Source organism: Temnothorax americanus, unplaced genomic scaffold (assembly GCF_048541705.1).
Source record: "Temnothorax americanus isolate GAGA-0224 unplaced genomic scaffold, ASM4854170v1 Scaffold25, whole genome shotgun sequence".
In the NCBI taxonomy this organism is placed as follows: Eukaryota; Metazoa; Arthropoda; class Insecta; order Hymenoptera; family Formicidae; genus Temnothorax; species Temnothorax americanus.
In genome coordinates this window covers 2,510,595-2,531,527 of record NW_027509391.1, presented here as the reverse complement: position 1 = coordinate 2,531,527, position 20,933 = coordinate 2,510,595, and the positions used below count along the sequence as shown (strand labels likewise).

Sequence of the window (20,933 nt, the reverse complement as noted above, 5' to 3'; positions counted from 1 at the left end):
AAATTTATTACCTTTTAACGCGCGGCTCTTATTATCGAATATGTAATCGCGTCTTGCGTATGATGTCGCCGGTTTGGTGTTACCCGGACGCACTTGACGTCCGTCCGACGCACCGAGCGACGATGCTAAAATTAAACGCATTTTTCCTTCAACAACATTGCGCGCCTGACGTTCGTAAATTCCAAACAAAGTACGCACCAAGATCACGGGGGACGTCTGTCTTAATGAGGTACGTTACACAACGTGCGGAGTGAGTCCGAGGCGCGCGGCACCGAGGAGGATCATGATAAATTACGACGCGACGCGACGGACGCTTGGTAACTGGAAACAATTAACGGCCTAACGCGATTGACCGGTTTACTTGTCCGGCCGCGCCGCGCCGGATCGAAGAGGAGGACAATCGCGGGACAATCTGTACCAGAGATACGATTATGCGGGTTCCCACGATTCAATCTCTCGACGGTTAACTGATTTGCCGCGCGCGCGGCTCTCTGCACTCTCTCTCTCTCTCTCGCCTTAATCACGGAACTGCGTCAAGGTTTCCCCGGACCGGATTTTACATCGTACCGGCTTCGCGGCTCCGGCCGGGCCGGCGACACCGCCCGCTTCGGCGGCGGAGAATAATAAACATCGCATAAACCGTCGACGGTCTTTTAATCCGTGAATTTAAACGGTGGCGTTCGCCCCCGAGCGAGGGAAATCAACGAGGCGCTCGCTCGCTCGCGCGTATTTCGACAGATAACAGTGATATACGAGGCAAAATATTTTCTTAGGATGCCACCTAGTACCTCGTTACCCGCGCCTCTAAAGTGAAGTTTTCTATTTGTATATCTTATGCCTCTATTATCCACATTATCTCGCCGTTTGATCCTCGCTTGACCGAAGTAATCCGTCATAGTCTCTATATCCGCGCGCGTGACTTTTCCTATTTCCTACTTTAACACTTAACAACCGAATTGACGTATTCAGCGTTCGTCATCAATTCTATTTTTATTCGATGTTCTTCTACCTTCTGATAGCGAGTTGCATTTAGTCATAAATAGATGTAAGGTGTGGATGGATGAGTGAGGATTAAAAAAAATGTTAACCAAATCCCGCTGAAATTGCACGCTAAAATAATAAATTCTATAATTCTATAGTCTAGTCTTCTTCCTTCTTTCACTCTATGTTTCGACCACAATTAGCACAATAATAATATACCGTATGCGCGCCATGTGACGTTGCGTAATCTGCCTTGTAGATATCTGTAACTCGGTTTAGTTTTACGATTAGTCTTTTTCATATTGCAATTTTCTATTTTTATTTCATATGTTTCTTTTCCAACTTGAACGTTATCTATAGTTATTTTTACCTTTATTGATTACGACATAATTCTTTTTATATTATTTTGTATCGGCTGAAGAAGGACTCATTGTCGGTGCAGTTCGAAATGTTAAATTCGTTTGGTGGACAATAAATCATATTTTTACGTCGCCAATATCCTTGTCCTGCAAGTTTATTGTCCCTTGAATTGTCCACTTTGCTTCGCAAATACGAACCTGACCTTGGTTCATTAACTTTTGTAAATAATATACAGGGTGTCTGAATTTCGAGGACGAGAATGCGATGACGACAGGATGATCTCGAATGGGCGGGACCCTCTTTTTAGAGAATGGCCGAGCGCACGCGGATACATCCGGCACCCGCACCCCCTCGTCGCGCCTCGCTCAGATTTCACGAGGCGAATCACGATTGGAATTTCCCAGCGACATTCGGATCTCACCTGCGGCCAAAAGTCACTCCTCGATCGGTCCAACTCCGCGCGGCGAAATCTTACTCATCACCCGGGATAACTTTCGAATCAACCGGGATACGCGCGATATACTCCTCTTACATTGTGACGGATCGTTGCGCGAGCGTAAACCGGAATTTTATAATAGGCGATATATGAATTTTTCGGAGAAAGCGGCGCGGCGATTTTAATAAATTCGACGAGCGGCCGTTATTTACGGCGCGGTATTAATTCGCGGTCGTTATTTATGGGTCGCCAAACGTCGACGAGCGAGAAAAATTTACGTTGGCAACGCGCCGCGCGTAACGTATGATTAACGAACATTCCAAAGAGCGAATGATCGGCGAGAAATATAATTTAGAAATGATGCGATAATATTGAACGAGTCGCGGATGCGCGCGGTCGCGAGCGCAGAAATAAGCTTCCTGAACGCGGGAGTGGCGCGGATTGCTTTCGCAATCGCAAACTCGATGTCTCGAAGATTAGCGGCGAATAAAAGAAAAATAAACGACGTCGCTCGATTTCCCAAAAGGACTTAAATTTGCATACTCAGATTTTATACACGAGGTCCGCGAAACATTTCCATATTAATCGAGGGCGGTGAAAAATTGTGAAGGCGCGGCGTTAACAAAGTTCGGAGTCGCCTGAATTGAATGGGACTAAATTTGGAGTATAGCTATACGACGCGCGCGTCGTGGAGCGATCATAAATCTTGTTGCCATTCATCGATCCCTCGAGAAGGAACACGTGTATTTTAAACTCTCAATAGTACAGAGGCGGCTTTGCAATCAATAATCGATCGGCGAGGAAAGAATTAATCGCACGCGCCGCGCGCGCGAGAGAGCATCGAAATAAGCCGTATATATAGGTATGCAAATCGCCGGAGATATCGAATTTGAGGTCAGACGATGGTGGGTTCATTCGCTGAAATTCGCTCGAAACTAATCGACGCTCGTATGACATCACCGTTCGCGAACGATGCCTCCATCATATTTCTTTTTTTTTTTTTTTTTTTAGGAGCGAAATCATCGGATTTTTGAGTCATTGGAGGCTCGTCATCGCTCGCGCGACGACGTACGCCGCGTGTGCATTTATTTATTATCTCTCCGCTTTTAGAAACACGCCGCGCAGAATTACGCGAACGATCTACATCTTGGGGATTGCGTCACCATGAGAATTGCCCGTCGGAGGCGAGGGAAGAATAGAATAAGTTAAAAGGTCTGTGCGCGATTGCGACACCCCGCGCCCGCGCCGCCGCGTTGACATACCGATCGCCGAGCGAGATCCGTCAAGTATTTCGCACCTCGAATACCATTGTGTCCCGCGTCAGACTTCGTTTCGGGCCGTATTTGACGAGGTGAAATGGGCGTCGTGCCATGCTTTTTCCTATACGCACGTGTCGCACGCGAGCACGCATACTGACGGGCGTGAGAACGCACAACACGCCGCGCGTCCGTTGGGTAACGGGCTCGGTGCTCAAAGCCCAAAGGTTAATCCTTTCGCGGAATCATTCGTATATGCACGATGTAACTGCCTGATACGCGTCTGCGGGATGCTGAATTGTTGTAATCCTTGATGGGCAATCGCGGCGTATATCATGTAATTCTTGATAATGTCATGTGTGACATTTATGCGCGCGCGCGCGTGGAGACTTCCTCGCAGCAAGCGTTTCGACGTCTAACGGCGCCGAGAGGTGACGGTCGGTTGCATTAAATCTTTTACTTTGTCATTTGACTTCGCTGAACCTTTTCTGCGTGAGTAAATATACTCCGCAGCATTTCCTCTTACCTCGCATCAATATATACATCCCGCGGTGCACTTCGTACAACTTTCGTAACAGACGGTTTGATGAAAAGAGAAATTACATCAATATTCAAGTATTTGTATATTTATACGTGCTGCGATATATATTATTTTTCCAGGCGAAGTTGCGTATGCTCGACTTATTGTTAGATATCAGCTCGACATAGCTATACGCGCGACACACCGCGAAACGCGTGTGTCTCTCGATCATCCAGCGAAGTTTGAGTTCGTCTCATCTCGCAATTTCTTGGCGTCGCACGGTGCGGCAGATGGCAACTGCAGGCTGTAACGTGTGCGGTCTCGCCGGCTTTCACGTTTCACAATAGAAAGACGAGAGCGACGTCGCCGCCGTCGTCGTCGTCGTCGTCGTTGTCGTCGCGCGGAACTGGTTGGCCGTGTATTAAATATCACCGAGTGCCGTTGCCACGCACGCACGCACGCGGCCTGCACAGGTATATGCACGCGGGAATGCGTGTATGTAAGTACCAGCGCGACGGGCGACGCGACGCGCACGTGGACGCTCCGGCCTCCGAGTTCTCGATCGTCGTTGCTTTTATTATCGGCGAGAGCACCGGGAGCACCGGCGCGGCATGGCCCGTCAGCGGCACGTGCACGTGCTCGTGCTCGTGCATGCGTGAGCGAAAGTGGGGCAAGAAGACGGACCACCCATACGCGTGTGTCCTAACGCCGCATGGCACCGCACCGGTCCGACGCGAATACGCGCGTCGATAGTCCTGACGAGCCGCCCCGCGCCGCCCGCGTCGATTTGTCGACAGACTTTCGTTGTCTCTCGTTGTTTACGTTTGTGAATGAATCTGGGGCGAAAACCGCTCCGGATTCATTCCCGCGAAATGTTACGTTACCTCTATGTACCCCGGCATTAAGCTTTTAATGTAACCGTTAGGATTCGCGCTTCTGAAAAAGAGCGAATGATAAATTCTTATTCGATTCGAAAAGTCCGATGGCCAGATGCTTGAGATTATAAATACATTTATAATCTCATTGTCATCAGTAAAAATTGCCTATCACGTTTCCAATGTGTCTTTTAATAATATAATTAATACTCGGTAATCGCTGGCATTTGAATAAAAGAAATATTATTCACCGCGGGGAAAACCAACTTTCTTTTTTTCTTCCTTTTTAAGAGAGCTTGAAATACATCGTTTCATAATACAGCATATTTTTGCGCTTTCTATAAATATCCAAGACGCCTACGCTCGGTGTAGGAAGTCCTACCTGACTATAAATATCGCTAACTATATACGTAATGTAATTCTGGCCGACAGCGTTGACTTGAATTGTGTATACGAATTCCATCTCAATATCAATTAAGAACATTTGACAGCATCGAGATAATTCTATCTAAAGCCGGAGTAACCACGTGGATGCGTGACACCTGTTGCATGTGGACGAGCAGCGAATGTGTGTCGCATCAGTGTGTTATATCTTCAATAATGTATACAAATTGTCGCGCAGAGTTGTAAAGTTATTTTTCTCATCATTATCTTTATCCTATTGTTGGCAAATGTCTGAAAAATTTATGTCTAAAAAGAATCAATATCGAGATGTTAAACCACCACCAGTTAAAATAATAAGGCATTTCTCCTCTAATCAGAGATAAATAATATAAAACTGGAAGGAATATGATCATAGAAAATAATTTTCAGAATTTTCAGATAATTTTTCACCGAAAATAGCAATAATCGGAAACTTTAGCTCATTAAAAAAATTAATCTTTAGAGGGAGGTTTCGTCTTACATCGAAACGGTCCATTAATCGCCCGACGTGGGAGAGATTCGCGTCATCTTGGGACGGAGGAGCGAGAGAATTCGGAGCGGGCGGGACGCGCCGCGCCGCTCCGCTTTCGCCTTTAATGCGCGCGTTCGGCAACTCGCGCACGAAAGGCCGCGTGTGGAATAAAACGTCCAGAGGATTGGATAATGACAAGCCGCATCGCGGTGTAATTTCTCAGGAGGCGAGGACTATACTCCGGTCTGTCGACATACTCGACACATGCGCTACCGCCGCCGCCATGGCCGGGGCCCAAGGAACGTCATTAAGCACGATGACGTACCGGGTCGCCACCGCCGCGACTTTCCCGCCGCGCAATAACACTGTTAATAATAAAAAAAAAAAAAGAAAAGAAAGAGATTTTATCCTTTCGACCCCCTCGCGCCCGAGAAAGTTGCACACTCAATGGATGTAATTAGGGTAATCGCGGCGGTGTCGTTTTGGATGTTAATTGAAGGCCTTAACGCGAGAGCGGATCGAGCCCCTCCAATTTGTAAAACGATTGTGTCAGCAACATCGATCTCGGAAAATTTTAATTGTCAAAGACATATTTATCGCCCCCCCCCCCTGAAATCTCCGCCGTCACGACCGACGCGACCATGGCTCGTTCCCACAAATTCCTAGCCTGCATTAGAATCAATCAGACGCATTGAAGTAAACGAGGCTGATTACGGTGTCCGCAACCTCGACTTATTACGACGATGCTCAATCAACTCCGCCGCCGCTCGCACACTCTCGGGGAAGGGCAGGACACGGCGACGCGCTGATGTCCAGGCTCTTGAAGAAATTACCGTCCCGGTGCGCGTTTCTGATTTGTCATAAGTTATCGCTCGCATCGCGCGCGCGCGAGAGAGTCACGGTTAGCCATGCACGAAAAGGCGTTAGTTAATTGCGTCGTCTCTCTCGCCGGGCAACCTGCCGGTTTTCCCCTCCCCGAGCGTCTTCCCCGGAATGCGGTCCACGCTGGACCGCGAGCTGGAGAGGCGCCTAGGCGTATTCCTTGACACACTTAATTACGCGATGGGGATCTAACGACGCGACATGGATCCCCGGGCGTCCGCGTCCTTTGTCTCCGCCACCAGCCCGGAGTGCGACGACCCAGGTAGCGAGCACTCGTCATTTTGACGTCAATATTTGGTCATAATTGGTCGGTAACGTCATTCGTCGATTAAGTGACGTATATTTATATATAACTTCATGTTTCAATACGTCGAAAAGACTTTGTAAAATAACATTATACAGACGTTTAATTGACTACCCAGGTAGCAGACAGTCGTCATAATGACGCGATTCTTACGTTATTTTATGACGCATGTTACGTTATTTATTCCTAAAGTTTAACGTAAAAATGACGTATTTTTCACGGCCCTAAGTCACATCCACGCAGCGACGTCATTTTCTGACGTTTTATTGACGGCAAAAATAGGCCCAATGTACGACATACCGGTTCTTTATGAAATTAAAATGTTAAAATGTCTACGTGATAAACGTTTATAAAAAAATGTTCTTTTTCTTTATCTAAGAAAAAAAACTTTTTTAACTGTTTTTTGCGTGTTACATATATGCCACGTGCGTATAGCCGTTCTCAAGGCGGTCACCCATCCTAGTACAGTACCGCGTCCGAGTCGCTTGACTTCGATTTTTTTTTTCATCTACCTGGGGAGCGACTTCTCGCGTCTCCGCGGCGTCGTCGTCGGTCTCGTCGTCGGCTCCTTTTTACCTTCGCCGGTCGGTCGACGGTGCGCGACGCACGTTGCACCGGGGTGCATTTGCAGAACAAAAGCCGTCTATGCGTCAGCAGCGAGCCCTTCGAGACGGCGTTCGAGCGAAACGACGTGGAAGCGACGCGACGAGACGAGAGAGAGGCCAAGGAAGTCTCGACGGAGGTCGAACTTCTGTTCATCCTTTCTTCCACCTCCTGCTTTTCTTTCTCTTCTCTCTCTCTCTCTCTCTCTCTCTCTCTTTCTCTTCTCATGCAGCTCATTATGCTCCTTTTAGCGAACGCGCGCGCCTTTTCGCCGAGCCGGCGACCGCTTCGGTCGCAATTTCACAGACCCGAGATGAACGGGACACGCGACGTGTCCCCGCGATTCAAAGAATGAGACAATGTCCGAAAGTGTATCCTCTCGAATCCCCAGCGTCCCGAATAGATCAATTTCAAAAGCAGAATGACGCAACGTCCCGAAGATACGTTCTCTTAATGGGGGATCGTCGTCTCGAGGTGTTTAATCCTGAGACCGCATAAGAATGGAGCGAAGCTCCGGAAATATATCTTCTTAAAAGCTGCTATTATCCCGAGATATTTAATCTCAAATTCACGAGAGAGCGTAACAATGTCCTAAAATTACACGTATTATCGAGATGCTGTCATCTCGCAGCGTTCGATCACGGAATCACGAAGGAATGGGGTCAACGATGGACTGATGGAAATACATTCAAAAAGTGTCGCTCCGAGGGCTCTGAGGCACATGTCTAAACGTCTCCCGCGAGTCTAATTACACGCGTCTCCGGCCTCTCGTTCAACTCGCGCAATCTTCAACGCAACGTTGTACGTACAAGCATCGCGCGCGACGCTTCTTCTCGAACTTGAACTTTCTCCCGAGGCGCACGGTTAACTCGCGCTCGGGTCTTTCCTTTTATTTTTTCGGGGGCTCCGGAGGGGCCCCGTCCTTAAACGGATGCGGTTTCAATGGGACATAAATCAACGGCTCGCGAGGTACGGAGGTATACGAGCGGGTAACGTGGCAGAACTCGCCGTGCCACGTAATAGAGACGAGATGAGGCCGGTCCGTACAAGGAAGATAAAGATCGCGCGCGCATGTAATCCACCGCGGCACGACGAACGGCAACGGCGTTATCTGCGACAGGAACTGCACATTCGGTCGTAACACTGTTTACCCGGGTCGGCAGGCCGGCACTCGACAAAGGGACACGGCGATTATTAGCCGCGTCTAGGCAAACAGCGCGCATATACGTGCCAGATCGCGAGTTCTCGTTGGATATACGCGCACGACGCGCCGCGCCGTCCGTCGTCGTGCGAGATTTTCGAAAGCCGGAAGGATCCCCTCTGACGAAATGCTCTTCGCGTGAAGATTAGGCGATTCTCAGCGGAGCAAAAACGCGAAAGCCGGAACCGGGAAGAGCGGCTGTCCTTCGCGAGAAGTCGAGAGAGTTTTCCTGAGGCTGGTGACTTTTGAAACTTAAAATTTAAACACTCGCTCGAGAGATCCTCCCACACACGCACAATATAATGTAATATATATACGTATATATCAACAAAGTGCGCGAATAATATATGTGAGGCGGAGTGGAACGAAATAAATTAAAATGTGCCTGCGCGTGAGAGATGTGTGCGACGCGATATAAAAGAAGGGAAAAAAGAAATAAGCGAGATCGAGGGATTAAGCGGCCTCCCCACAGGCTTCCCAGGCGCGTTTTCGTTTCGCGCGGAGCGTTTTACGAGACTAATGATCTGGACGACCACGCGACGTGTCACGCGTACGTCTCCCCCTGGAACGGGCATTGTCGTGCTTTTTCATCGCGCTCTCCGGACAGGCTCGCGTTTTCAGCCCCGCGCGCGGACGCGGGTGCCTCTATACTCTGTAATACGTGCGGAGAAGCTAATACCTTTTTTCAGCCCGGCCCCGATGGTCAACGAACCTGAGGGCTCTCTCTCTCTCTCTCTCTCTCTCTCTCCCCCCCTTTCTCCTTCTTGCCGCGAAGGTCCGCGTACTGCTCCCGTGTGCTTTCGCGTGCGGACGTTAAGGTACGTTTCCCGTCTGATTTACGGGCGATCTATAAATACCGGTGGTACACCGGCGTATACGCGAATCAATGGGGGTACTCCAACGTACACGCGGGTTTGGCGCTCCGCGGCCGCGAGGACGCCTGGATTTATACCACCTGACTTACCCTTGAAGAGTTTTGGTGCGGGAATACACCGCGTTAATAATTCGCGAAGTCTATTTTCGTATACGGTTATGACGCTCGCCCGAGACTAACTCCGATCAAGGAAATCTTTAGCCACATGCCTTTCTCTCTCTCTCTCTCTCTCTCTCTCTCTTTCTCTCGCGGGCGTAATTTTAATCTATAGACGATATCGCGCTGTAAGCCCATTCGATCCGAACGATTTAAATATAGCTTACACGCACGTACGACAAGTAGATGTGTCTTAACTTGGTACTTACTAAACAAATTTTGTTTCACAAATAAGGGATGTATGAAGCGAACTCTCGATCCTTTCCAGAACTTGTGAAAAAATCCCCCTCCCCCCGTGGATCGTATGAATTTCTGTCGTTTACGAAAGCGATGTAAAAAAGAAACACGAAACTCGAGATAAGGTCGCCGCGGTAAAGTTCGACTGTCCTCTGGCTAATAGAAAGCCGACGTTTTATTCGAGTAATCTCGACAACGCGTCGTCCTCGATCAACGAACTCGAAGGCGCGAATGAGCGCGTCCGCATTTGTCTCTTATCGCCTCTGTAATAATTTAGGATTTATCGACTTTTTTTCACCGCCGAGACGCGGATCGTCGATACGCGCAAGGCGAGGCTCCCACTTTTTTTTTTTTTGCAAGATCGATTTTATGTAGCCTGGCAATAGCGTTCGACCAACCGCTTTTGAACAGTGTTTCTAGATCGTTTCGTTCGAACAAATTTGTTGATTTTTCTTTATCAAAAAATTCTGTCGGACGACCCCATTTCCTTTCTCGATCTTTAAATGTCTGTTATCAAGATTAAAATCACAAAATTGTAGAATAATTAAAATTCCTTTGATTCAGCGCTCACTTCGGTGTAAAATAGAATTTCGATATCTACGCGCAGCGCTAAAACTTATTGCGCAAAAGTGTCGTGAAGTACGTCAGGTTTTTAATTAAAAAAAAAAAAATTATTGCCCGATTTTTATTCGTGAAAAAATTCGAGCTATTGAAATAATCCGCGACTCATAAAAGTGCGAGGAATTTGGAAAGCCTTATACATCGGTGATATTTTTGCATCGATTTATGATACTTAAAACGCAACGCTACCTAAACGCAATGCCGCGCGACGTTGTTTTCGCAATAGGTACACTATATATTCTCGTCATTCGTTCTCTCTTCTTTTATATCATTCACACTGACGGAACTGACGGAAAGTATCGTAATTGCAAATTTTCGGGAGAAATATCTCCGTTTTACTCTTTTCGTTCTTCTCTTCAAAACACGTTCCGTCACAGAAAAAAAAAACAAGTAAAGTATCCTATCAAAACTTATATATTCACATATATACGCAACAATCTATAATCTTCTTGTAAGAACTTCAACTTTTCATTTCAAGTTCTCCTTCTCGGTTCAACTATATAAATGACTTCATATTCAAGCAAGTTTTTTTTATTTTACGCGGTATAATCTCCATTCGTCAAGATTATAGATTGTTGTGTATGTATATACACGAGTGTGTATATAAGTGTTGATTTGACACTTGTTTTTTTTCTGTATATCGGAGACTGCAGTTACGGTAACTTCGCAGTCGCACCGGATGCCGCTCGACGAGGCCTACCTTCGAAGGATCAGGTATCCTCTGGAGCCCGAGGCCTTGTACGATGCTCCTCCCGATGATCTCCAGTTCGTCGTCACCGAGGCCGTTCCTCGCCGGCATAGTCAGCTCCTCTTCTTCGACGCCGCTCTCGAAAACCGACGCCGACGGCGGCGCGGCCAGCACCGCGTCGCAGAGCAGGCTCGTCGCGAGCATTCCCAGCAGAAGAGCTCGCTGGACGAGGCCGATACTCGGCAACCTCCAGCGCGTGCCGGTCCTGGTTCGCCACGCCAGTCCGCCAGGATCGATTTTCGCGGGAAATCGCGACGTGCCTCCTCGGGATACCGTCTCCCCGACGAGAACGCACGGCCGCTTCTCGCGCGAGGATTCGACGATACTAATCTCGATCAGCCCGGCAGGATCGGTCCGAGGGTTCTCCGCGTTGATTCCGCTGTCGATCGGTTGGCCGATCTCGCGGACGACTGTCGACGATCCGCCGTTCGCGTTACGCGTGACGTTGCTGGATGAGGTACGTCCGTTGCACGTGGAAAAGTCCGTGGTGCCGATAAGTGGAATCTCGAGAAATCGATCTCGGTCATCCCGTCCCGACGCAATACTATCCACCGCGCTACGGAATATCTGTTCGGATCCCGCGACCGGAGACTCGTCGCGATCCAACGAGGCGACATCGGCTTGCCGATTCTGTCGCTCGACGAACGACGGGCGTCCGGCGACGAGGTCGGCGCGCGTTATCCGCTCGCGGGCCCGCCTGCGCCGCGCGGGAAACGCGGTCGCGTCGATCGAGACGCAACAAGTGCGGCGGTCGTCGTCGCCGGCAATCCTGACGTTCCAAAGTTCTGCCGGGTGCGTCGGGTCGCGAACCGTCACCCGCGCGGCCTCGCTCCTGCTATCCGCGTGCCACGTATTTCTGCGCGGTCGCGCGATCGCGGCATCCCGACGCCTCCGGCGCGCGACGACGAGATCGGTACGGGCGCTGCCGATCGGGTGTCGCGCCGCGTCAACGATCCCCGTGCGCCACCGCGCGTATTTCTCTTCCCTCGTCGCGCGCCCGCATGTCGACGCGATAAGAAATCGATGATCGCGATCGGCGGCAGCGCTGGATCGCGCTTCCGCACCACCGATTACCGCCGCCGCCGTTGTCGTCGTCGTCGTCGTCGCTCTGTTCTCCTCCTGACTGTCCGCCCTTGCGTTAGTGATACCACTTGGAAGGATTATTGGGAACTTGCCCATAGCCAGGGACCACGATCTCGTGGCCGGTCTCACGCCGGCTGCTCGACCGTCGGATGCGCGAGGTGCCGCTTTAAAGGCTTCCGCTGGATGACTCGTGGAGCGAGAAATATTCGTCCCGGACGAATTCTTCGACGAGACAAACAATATTCCCGGATCCGGTTGGTTCCAGCTGATACCAGTTACTCTTCCGCGTTCACGGCGGAAATCTCTCTTCGCGCGTGTCGTCCTCCAGGCGATACGTCCGCGAGAGAAATAGAGAGAGAACGCCGGACGGATCTTGTTTCGTTGGCGCGCGATCGAGCAAGGTCTCCCCCGATCGATCTCTCAGGAGCGCGTCGCGAGACGAAGATCGGAGCCGGATGTCCAACGGGGAAACTTCACGTCGCGCTTCCTCTTCCCGTTGACGAACGGCGACGTCATCGCGCAAGACGTTGTCGAGATCGATTGATCGGACGGAGCAATTAATCCGTGGTGTAATTAATCGCGGGCGCGGGTTTTTCCAATTTTCCGATTTTTGCCGCCGAAGTCTTCGCGCGGGAGATCGAAGACGAGCTAAAACACTTCTTCGAGTCTTTCTCTCTCTCTCTCTCTCTCTCTGGCTACTGACGTTGTCTCTCTTCTTCCTTTCTCTCCCTCGGCCGCAGGAGGAGGGAAGGAGAGCACGAGGAGACCCGTTTCGTGCGAGTGCCGCGTGTCGACTGCTCGCCGCTATGATATCGCGTGTGCTTGTATATATCCAGCGAGTCCGCTCCCGCCGCGCGGCGCGCCGCGCGATGCGCGCGCGAGGAAGAGCGAGCGAGAGCGCCCGGGGGAGCGAGCGAGCGAGCGAGCTGAGCTTAGCCGAGCCGAGCCGAATCGAGCATTTGAAGGTGTCGTCGAATGGGGTGAATAGAGGAGCCGCGTTTTCCACGTAGAGTATAGAACAGCCGACGCGCGTAGGGCGTCCCGATTTTTCCGATCATTCGCAATCCCGCGATTCCTGGGGAGACGTTCGAAGGACATCCGAATGTCACGTCGAAGATAACGACTATATGAAGAGATAAATGCACTCGATAAAACGTACTTATAATATAAATATGTATGAATTCATGTAACATTCTCTTTGGAGAAGATGACGATTATCCCATATCGTTATAGAATAGTTAATTACGTATAATTTTATACAGAATTTTAAATAAAATGTAATATTTCCATGTAAATTTATGTGTGTACAAAAAGTTGCTCCTTCATTAGCAAAATTTTAGGCGGCGCATAAAATTGGAGCTTGTCAAAAAGTACATATGTTTCTTAAATCGATTCTAGCAACGCTTGTTCATCTCGTATAAAGCGAGGTATACGAAAGACCGTTGAGAACGTGTAAGATTTGACGATTCGATTCCGGTCGTCGAATCCCATCTCGAGATATCCGGTGGCGAGTCCCCGTCTCCATTCGCGTCTCGAGTGTCCCTCCGTTTCTTTTTTTCGTTTCCTCTCGCGATCGCAGAAACTCGTCTCCTCGCGGCGCGGGCCGGGTAAAGGGCCGGCGCTTCTCGGAATTTCGTGCACCGACTGCCCAGCGGTCAAACGTGGTAGCCGACGAGCAAGATCCGAGAGAACGACTCGAGAGCGAGGGAACTCTTCTGCTTTCCTCCGTTTCTACCTTTCTTCTTTTTTGTCGAATCTCCTGTTCTCCCGTCGCGGTCGCGTTGTGTCTCATCTTCCACGGCCTCTTTGTCCTGGACTATGTACCTTTCTTCTTCGCCGGATTATCGCCGTTCCCCGAATTCCTTCCTTCACCTCTTTATCTCCGTTGAGACGCTAACTGTCCCGCTTCCATACGATAAAAAAAAAGATCTGCGCCAAATTTAGGTTTAGATCGTTGATCAAATTTCGATTCCTTTGGGCTCGCCAGAGATCGTTAAGAGCTACACGTACCTTCTGGCGCGTCGCGACGCTTTTAAGTGCATCGGCGTTTAAATTTCAATTAAGCGAGACGAAGTATAATAAGGCGGACGAACCCGCCGTCGTCCTCTCTCTCTCTTCGCGTAATTGTTCAATATATGTTCGCCATTTGAAGTCTAATTACGAGGCGCGATCGGGAGGAGGAGCGAAGACGGGAGAAAGTTCCGAAAGTGGAAATCAAAGCGGAAAACACTGACGGGGCGACTCGCCCCGGCCGAGCGTATACAAGGAGGTGTGCGGGGGATAGGAATTATACATCCGCGTTGACCTCCGACCCGCGATTATTCCAATCGCGTAACCCCGCGCGCGCCCGCGCGCGCCTTCGATTTTCTCGTTAACGTCCCACTTAGCCTTTTCTTCCGGTGATAACGAACGCCAGGTCGCAGCCCCGGCTTTCTTCAGGTTCTGCCGCACTTATCTTCCGCGACAACGCCGTTTTCTTTTTCTATTAAAGTCTATACAGAGCTCCGTCGTCTCGCGACATCTCGATTCTCGCGTCTCTAACTGTAAGATCCAAGATCTTGCGGATGAGGTGATTTCGCAGAATCGGCGATTTCTCCGTGGGATGTGACAGACGTAGATCGAAACGAGATTCCGCTCGGAAGGAGTTAACGCGAACTTTCGCTCTCCTGAAAAGACCCGTAACGTTAACGACCTCGCTGAGAAAGCTGCAGCACTTTTAACGCGATACAAAAATCGTGAATATAGCCCGCAGCGAGTTTCCGCGAGGATGCATCTTGCCTCGATTGGACGAATCGAGAGGTTAGATAAATAAGTCTAAAATTTCTTTCACAGTCCGCTTTCCACAAAGATGCCCGATCGAAAGGCGGGTTTATTCCGAGGCGAGACTCGCGGGCTTTCGCCTGTACGGCGGACGCATCGTGCCGTCCAGGTTGTTAATCAGCGAGAAAGTCAGCGGGAAAATCAATCATAAAAAAAGAGAGCCGACGGAATCGATCGGCGTGCGAGGACGTGACGATCCGGGCTTTACGCGCGTCCTTCCCAACGAGGGTCGAAGTTTCCTCTCACGTGTGTGACGGCAGGGGGTGGTGATACCGGGGGAAGGGGTGGCTATTCTCTGTAGCCTTCTATCTTGCCCTCCCTCTGTCCCCCCGCCAGGTGCACACCCAGGTCAAACTAAACGAAAGCGTGACCGCGACGGAATCCCCGAATGAAGTCACCTCCCGGAAATCGCCGATCGATGCGCGGGGCTACGGTCGCGCGAGCGCGATACGTGCGAATCCCTCGCCCTTTTTCGCGGAAACGGTGCGATTTTCGCGTGATAATACGTTAATCTCGGTGCATTAGCGAGATTCCGAATAATAGTCCGCCGGGATAATGCGTCGCCGAGGAGTGCCGTGGGGACTCCTCGCGATCTCCGTGTGAAAATCCCCGCAGAGGTAGACAATAAAATCTCGTACTCGCGCGAGAGAGAGAGCGCGTCTAAAAACTTAATCACCGTCGCCGACGATTTCGCCGAACTCGCTCGTTTTACCTTAATTACCCTCTCTTTCTCTCTCTCTCTCTCTCTCTCTCTCTCTCTCTCTCTCTCTCTCTCTCTCGTGTGTGATATAATATTTATAACATTTCTCCGAGGGACTGTCCGTTACGGATATCGGACTGAGATGCACGTGTTTTTCTTCCAGCGGAACGTAAAGTTGATTCCACACAGTTTCACGCGATGATCGATCGCGCTGTAGTGGAACGTTTTTTCCCCTTTACATAAATAATTCACGCTTATAAAATCTTTCAAGATGATCCAAGTAAACATTTTAGAAAGAACGTTATTTAAAAAGTCGCAATTAAGAGCATATATTGAATTATTTTTGACGATTTTTGGATTTGTATAATATGTTATATTAGATCTTTATTAAGATTTAATTGACTTGCATCCTTAATCCAATTTTTTTTGTCAAAAATATTCATATTTGTCAATCAAAAAACTTGTTTCCATCTCAGAAGAAACTTTGCAAATATAATATATGAATCAATACTATTAATCAAACAATCTAAAACTCTATTCTGATTGATTTAATATCAATTTAGTGTACAACATATCAAAGAATTCTTATTTAATCTTCAACATATATAAAATATTCGCAGACGCTATCAGACGGATTTCTTTTACGCGGATCACGAATATCAACTCACGAATACGCTGAATAGAGGCTGCTTCGCGCACCTTGAGACGTTCGTGACGTCTACGAGCCGATCGCAGGTGTGAGAGCGGTTTAACGGCGAGACGAGTCCGGCCGGTGCTCCGCTCGTAAGGAAGACATCAGGAATGCACGATCACGACTATGTACGAGCGTCCGTGTGCGCGTGTATGTAGGGTCTCCGCTCGCGAGAGTGTGCGCGCCTCGTCAGCGTTGCGGCGAGAAAGGTCTCTCCTGCGCGACGGAGGGTAGTTAGGTAGGTAGGAGATCCTCGACCGCAAATATGTCATAACTCACGCCGACCTCGTCGGGTGAGTACTTGCACCCGGTGCACCGCGGGTATGCACGTCGTCGTCGTCGTCGTCGTCGTCGTCAGGCAGGGACACCGGGCCGCTTCTCGGAAGTAGGCGCAGCGGCGGATTGACACGTCTCTGACATAACGCCGCTGTTATCCGTGAGCCGTAATGCGGTAACGCGAACGTTATTAGAATGATGAATGGGGACCCGGTGATACCCGAAAGGCGCTGACGCTTTTCGAGGAAGCATTAGCTGATGGAACCCGAATCTCTCGACCGCGACAATGACACATGCCCGCGATTACACACGTGGTGAGGTAGCAGTGACGTTATTTGTATCGGAAGGCGACAAAAAGAGATGTACTCAATTAATTAAATTATAAATAAACACGGTGTAAAATGTATTTAAATATAGTATGAGTAGAAATAATAGGAAAAAATATAAAAATCGTTGCAGGTACTATACGTAATTACATTTTTTATTGTTTCTGGAAAATCGAGTGTAATGTCATATTAATGAACATTAACAGCGTAACTTTCTATTCTTGATCCAAACATCTATTCTTGAGAGTCACGCGAGGAATGATGTTTCGCTTCTGCATCCGATAATGCAAAATATTATCTCGCGTGGGGGGGGGGGGGGGGGGGGGGGGGGAAACTAAGCAGGATAACAGGAAACTTATCGCCGCGTGTTTTGCGACGGAGATAAAACCATCGGCTCGTGGGAAAATATTCTCCGGGAGCTGCTTTATGCCGGAACCGTCAAATTAATAAAAAGCAGAGAGGAGGGAAAAAAAAGGGAGGAGGAATACGGGTCGTTACATTTTCTGCCGACGGTAATTCGCGGCGATATCCTATGACGCATTTTACGGGGAAACCTGCGGATTCGTGGAACGGGCGGATAATGAGCGTGAAGAGTAATCGCACTCAGGTAGGTGGACAAAGAACGGCCGCTCCGATGTTGCGGCACTGTTACTGTCATACCTCGCTACCCCCGCGTATTTCCGCGTCTCGCCCAGGATATTCCTCCGCGTGTCCTCTTAACTCACGCTCCTAAATTAAAACACACGATCCCCTCGGACGCGTTGCCCGCCCACATAAATTTCGCCAGAAACGTCAGCGGAAACTAACGCGGTGGAAACGATACAATTAATAATAGTTTACGATACTACAATGTACTGGCTATATATTATATCACATTATAATACATTTAGATGTTTTTTAAAAATATACCTTCCGTGAAGAATGCTCCATTTCTTTGCAGAAGAGATATTAATTTCAGTTATAATTATAAGTGGTGAGTGTACTCTGGCCAAAAATCGTTAAAATTCGCTCCACATCTTCGGGCGCAAATGTCGAAGTGGTATATCGCAGCTATCTTAGTCTCGATCTTCGCTTTTTCGACATCGCGGGTTACGAACTTCACCTGTCGCGTTATCTTCTCATCGTCGCATTTATATTTCACGTTAACGGCGTGCGAAAGGGACCAGGGACGATTATCTCGAATTTTTTGGAACAAAGACAGATCGGGAAAAATGCTTTATCTCTGCGAAACGTTCTCGGATTATTAAGTCGCGGTACCGTTAAGCGGAAAGTGGAGGCAAATTGCCGTAAATTATCCGCAGATTAGTATCGCAGATATTATTCGTAGATTTACAAAACACCTTTACAAATTTACATTTCCTAAAGTTTCGTTGTACGTCATATTCTCTCCGATCACGTTTTATAAAGACGCTCCGCGCGTTTCTAACAAAACATTATTATATCTTTCTCTTGTTAAATCACTCAAATAAATACGTACATCGATTTTGTACGTATCAAACTTTTCGTCAGGCAATTTTAAAACGTTAAACATAATTCTTGTAATTATTTTTTACATAAGTTGACATTAATCCCGGCTCAATTTGATGTGAAAGATAAAATTCCCCCATTGCGATTCTTTTTTCCAATATTAACCTTATTCGCTCCAACCATGCCTTTCGTGTCCCACGAATTTCTAACAGTCATTTGTTCCGGAAAACAAATGATCGTGGGAGAATCCCCTCCACGCCGGAAAAAAGTTATTGTGGCTGGGAACCTCAGGCAAAAATTTCAAAGTCCTTGCTCATTTACTCTCGAAACGGCCAACAATCAAAATCTCGGTGGGACACGAAAATGCATGGTTGGAGGCTTACGTCAGTGTTGTGTGAAAGGTAAATGAGCATTTTTTTTCGATAAAAATGTATTTTTGTGTATAATTTAAGCGTATTTAAAATATTTTTGTCGTTAAAAAAAAATTCAACATTCCACAGAGGTCTATTATGGCTCAGAGGCAGGTGGAAGAGGTGGGGAGGATCTACGATTGTAAAAAAAAAATTAATGTTTTTACATAAAAAATATCTGTCACACTTTAAATTCGCCTTTTCTTATTCAGAAATTCTTTTTCTAGCATTCTTTAAGTCCTTAAAGTCCTTCTGTACCATTTAAAAATTACCAAATTTGCGGCGACGAAATTAAGTATTCCTATTTAATTAATAATTATCTCATATTTTTTTTCTCATTTGCACTACTTTTAGCTTTGATTTGCGTTTTGGTTCATTAAGCTTCGTCAATTTGTTCGTGAGTTATGATTTTTTAACGTGTTTGTCAACATATAATTGTTGTAATATTTAAATAAATGATTTCCAAATTTTCTTTACATTGATTTTTAGTCGAAGGTACAAAGATATTATAATAATTTTTGGAGAATTTTTCAAAGCTATTAACATTTTGAAAAACACGTAAGACTCGAAAGTGCATGGTTGGAGGAATAAAAGGGCGGAAAAAACGTTGGAGTGAATAGGGTTAATCCCGATAATTCAATTTTCCTCCTCAATATTTGATTCAAGTTTCAAACTACATTATTTAACTCTCAAGGTGTGACATCTATCTCTCTATTTTACAGTTCTGTGAATTCCGTTCTAAAAACCCACGACTTTCTCCGCGGCGAAGTTAAAGGTCCTGCGAATCTCCGTTCCGGGAACTGCGTTCTACCGATTACCGCGAATCCCAGTTTCTACGAGAGCCGGTGTTCTCCCCATGCTGCCCGAGCAGAGCAGCATCCGTCACGCTGCACCTCGTTGCGCTTGAGGCCTTGGCGACCTTCGGCGAGGGTTGGCTGTCCGGAGGTCGCGGACGCGGCGACGGTGAAAAGAGACAGATAGAGAGATAGAGAGATAGAGAGGGAGAGTGCATGTATGGAAGAGGTGGTATCGGAGAATCGGGCGCCGTGTGTGGGTCTCGGTTACGTGGGGTCGCGTGGGCGTCCGTGTGCACGTATACCCGCGCGCGCGTCCGACGGTTTCTCAGAAGTCGCGATCGCTTACGAGGTAAAGGTAAGGTTGCATGATTCACGAGCTACGTGACCTACAGTTACGTCCCCCTCCCCCTCCCGCTTCTTTTCTTCCTTCGGCCTGGTATATACGGGGTGCATGCGTCCGCGAGCGCGCGCAAGCACACACGCAGCGCACGCACACACGGACACGGACACGGGGCCCTCGATATGTAACATCGCGGATGGCGAAGTGAGCTCTGATGCTGCCATACAATAACGTCCCGTTAATGTCCCGTAATGCCCCGTAATGTGGCCGCTGACTAAGCCAATTTCGCCGACACGCAGCTCCGGCGTTTGCCCAGCGGGGGGATAGGTAGGTATAGGTAGGTAGGTGGGTGGGTGGGCTCCTCTCTCGTTCTCGCGATCGCGATCGCGCGCGTCCGCGTTTATACGCACTCGTACGCCGCAACGCCGCTCGGCTCATTCCCCATCACGGAATCGCCTCTAATTGGACTTCCAGGTAAGTCACCTGCGTCCATAGGAGTGCCCCGGGGAACGATCCATCGGCTGCCACCTACGCTTCGTCATGATTCCTATCTCTCTTTCGCCGTTCGATCAACCCCGAACGCGGAGGTGGGCTCTAGCGAAAGAGATATGAAAGTCTAGAGCTAACATTATGTCATAGTTCTAACATTATGATTGTTAGATATAACGAAGCTCTTATATCTATAGTCATTAATATATTAATAACAATGTAATCATTAGTATTAATATTTTTCATGAGTAGAAATCTATCCGGCAGCATCTATGAATGTTTTATATATACGTTAAAATTATAGTATTTGTAAAGTTTTTTTCAAAATTATGTAAGTTATTAATAATAATTTAATTATTAATAAATTTTAATATATTAAAAAAAAATATATAATAAAGTTCTCCTGTGAATAAATCAGATAAATAAAAAGAGGCAACACGCGGTAATTGGTGCGTAATAATTTAAATTCTCAGACATTACATAAAATTGATATTTCGACCTTTTTTTGGGTCATCTTCAGCGCAATATTAATAAGGTAAACGTGAATTACATCAGTCGAGGTTCAACGCAGTCGATAAAATAATA

At 48.0% G+C, this 20,933-nt stretch overlaps 1 protein-coding gene across 1 annotated transcript in view; it reads right to left on the bottom strand.

Annotated features, from left to right (window-relative positions):
* The window catches only part of Mav (TGF-beta domain-containing family member maverick), a 32,280-nt gene extending 19,350 nt beyond the window's left edge, over positions 1–12,930 (bottom strand). The window contains exon 1 of the mRNA XM_077408757.1: positions 10,902–12,930. Within this exon, the coding sequence (XP_077264883.1) occupies positions 10,902–12,128 (1,227 nt within the window). The 5' untranslated portion in view covers positions 12,129–12,930. The remainder of the gene's footprint in view (positions 1–10,901) is intronic.
* Positions 12,931–20,933: the final 8,003 nt, after the last annotated feature.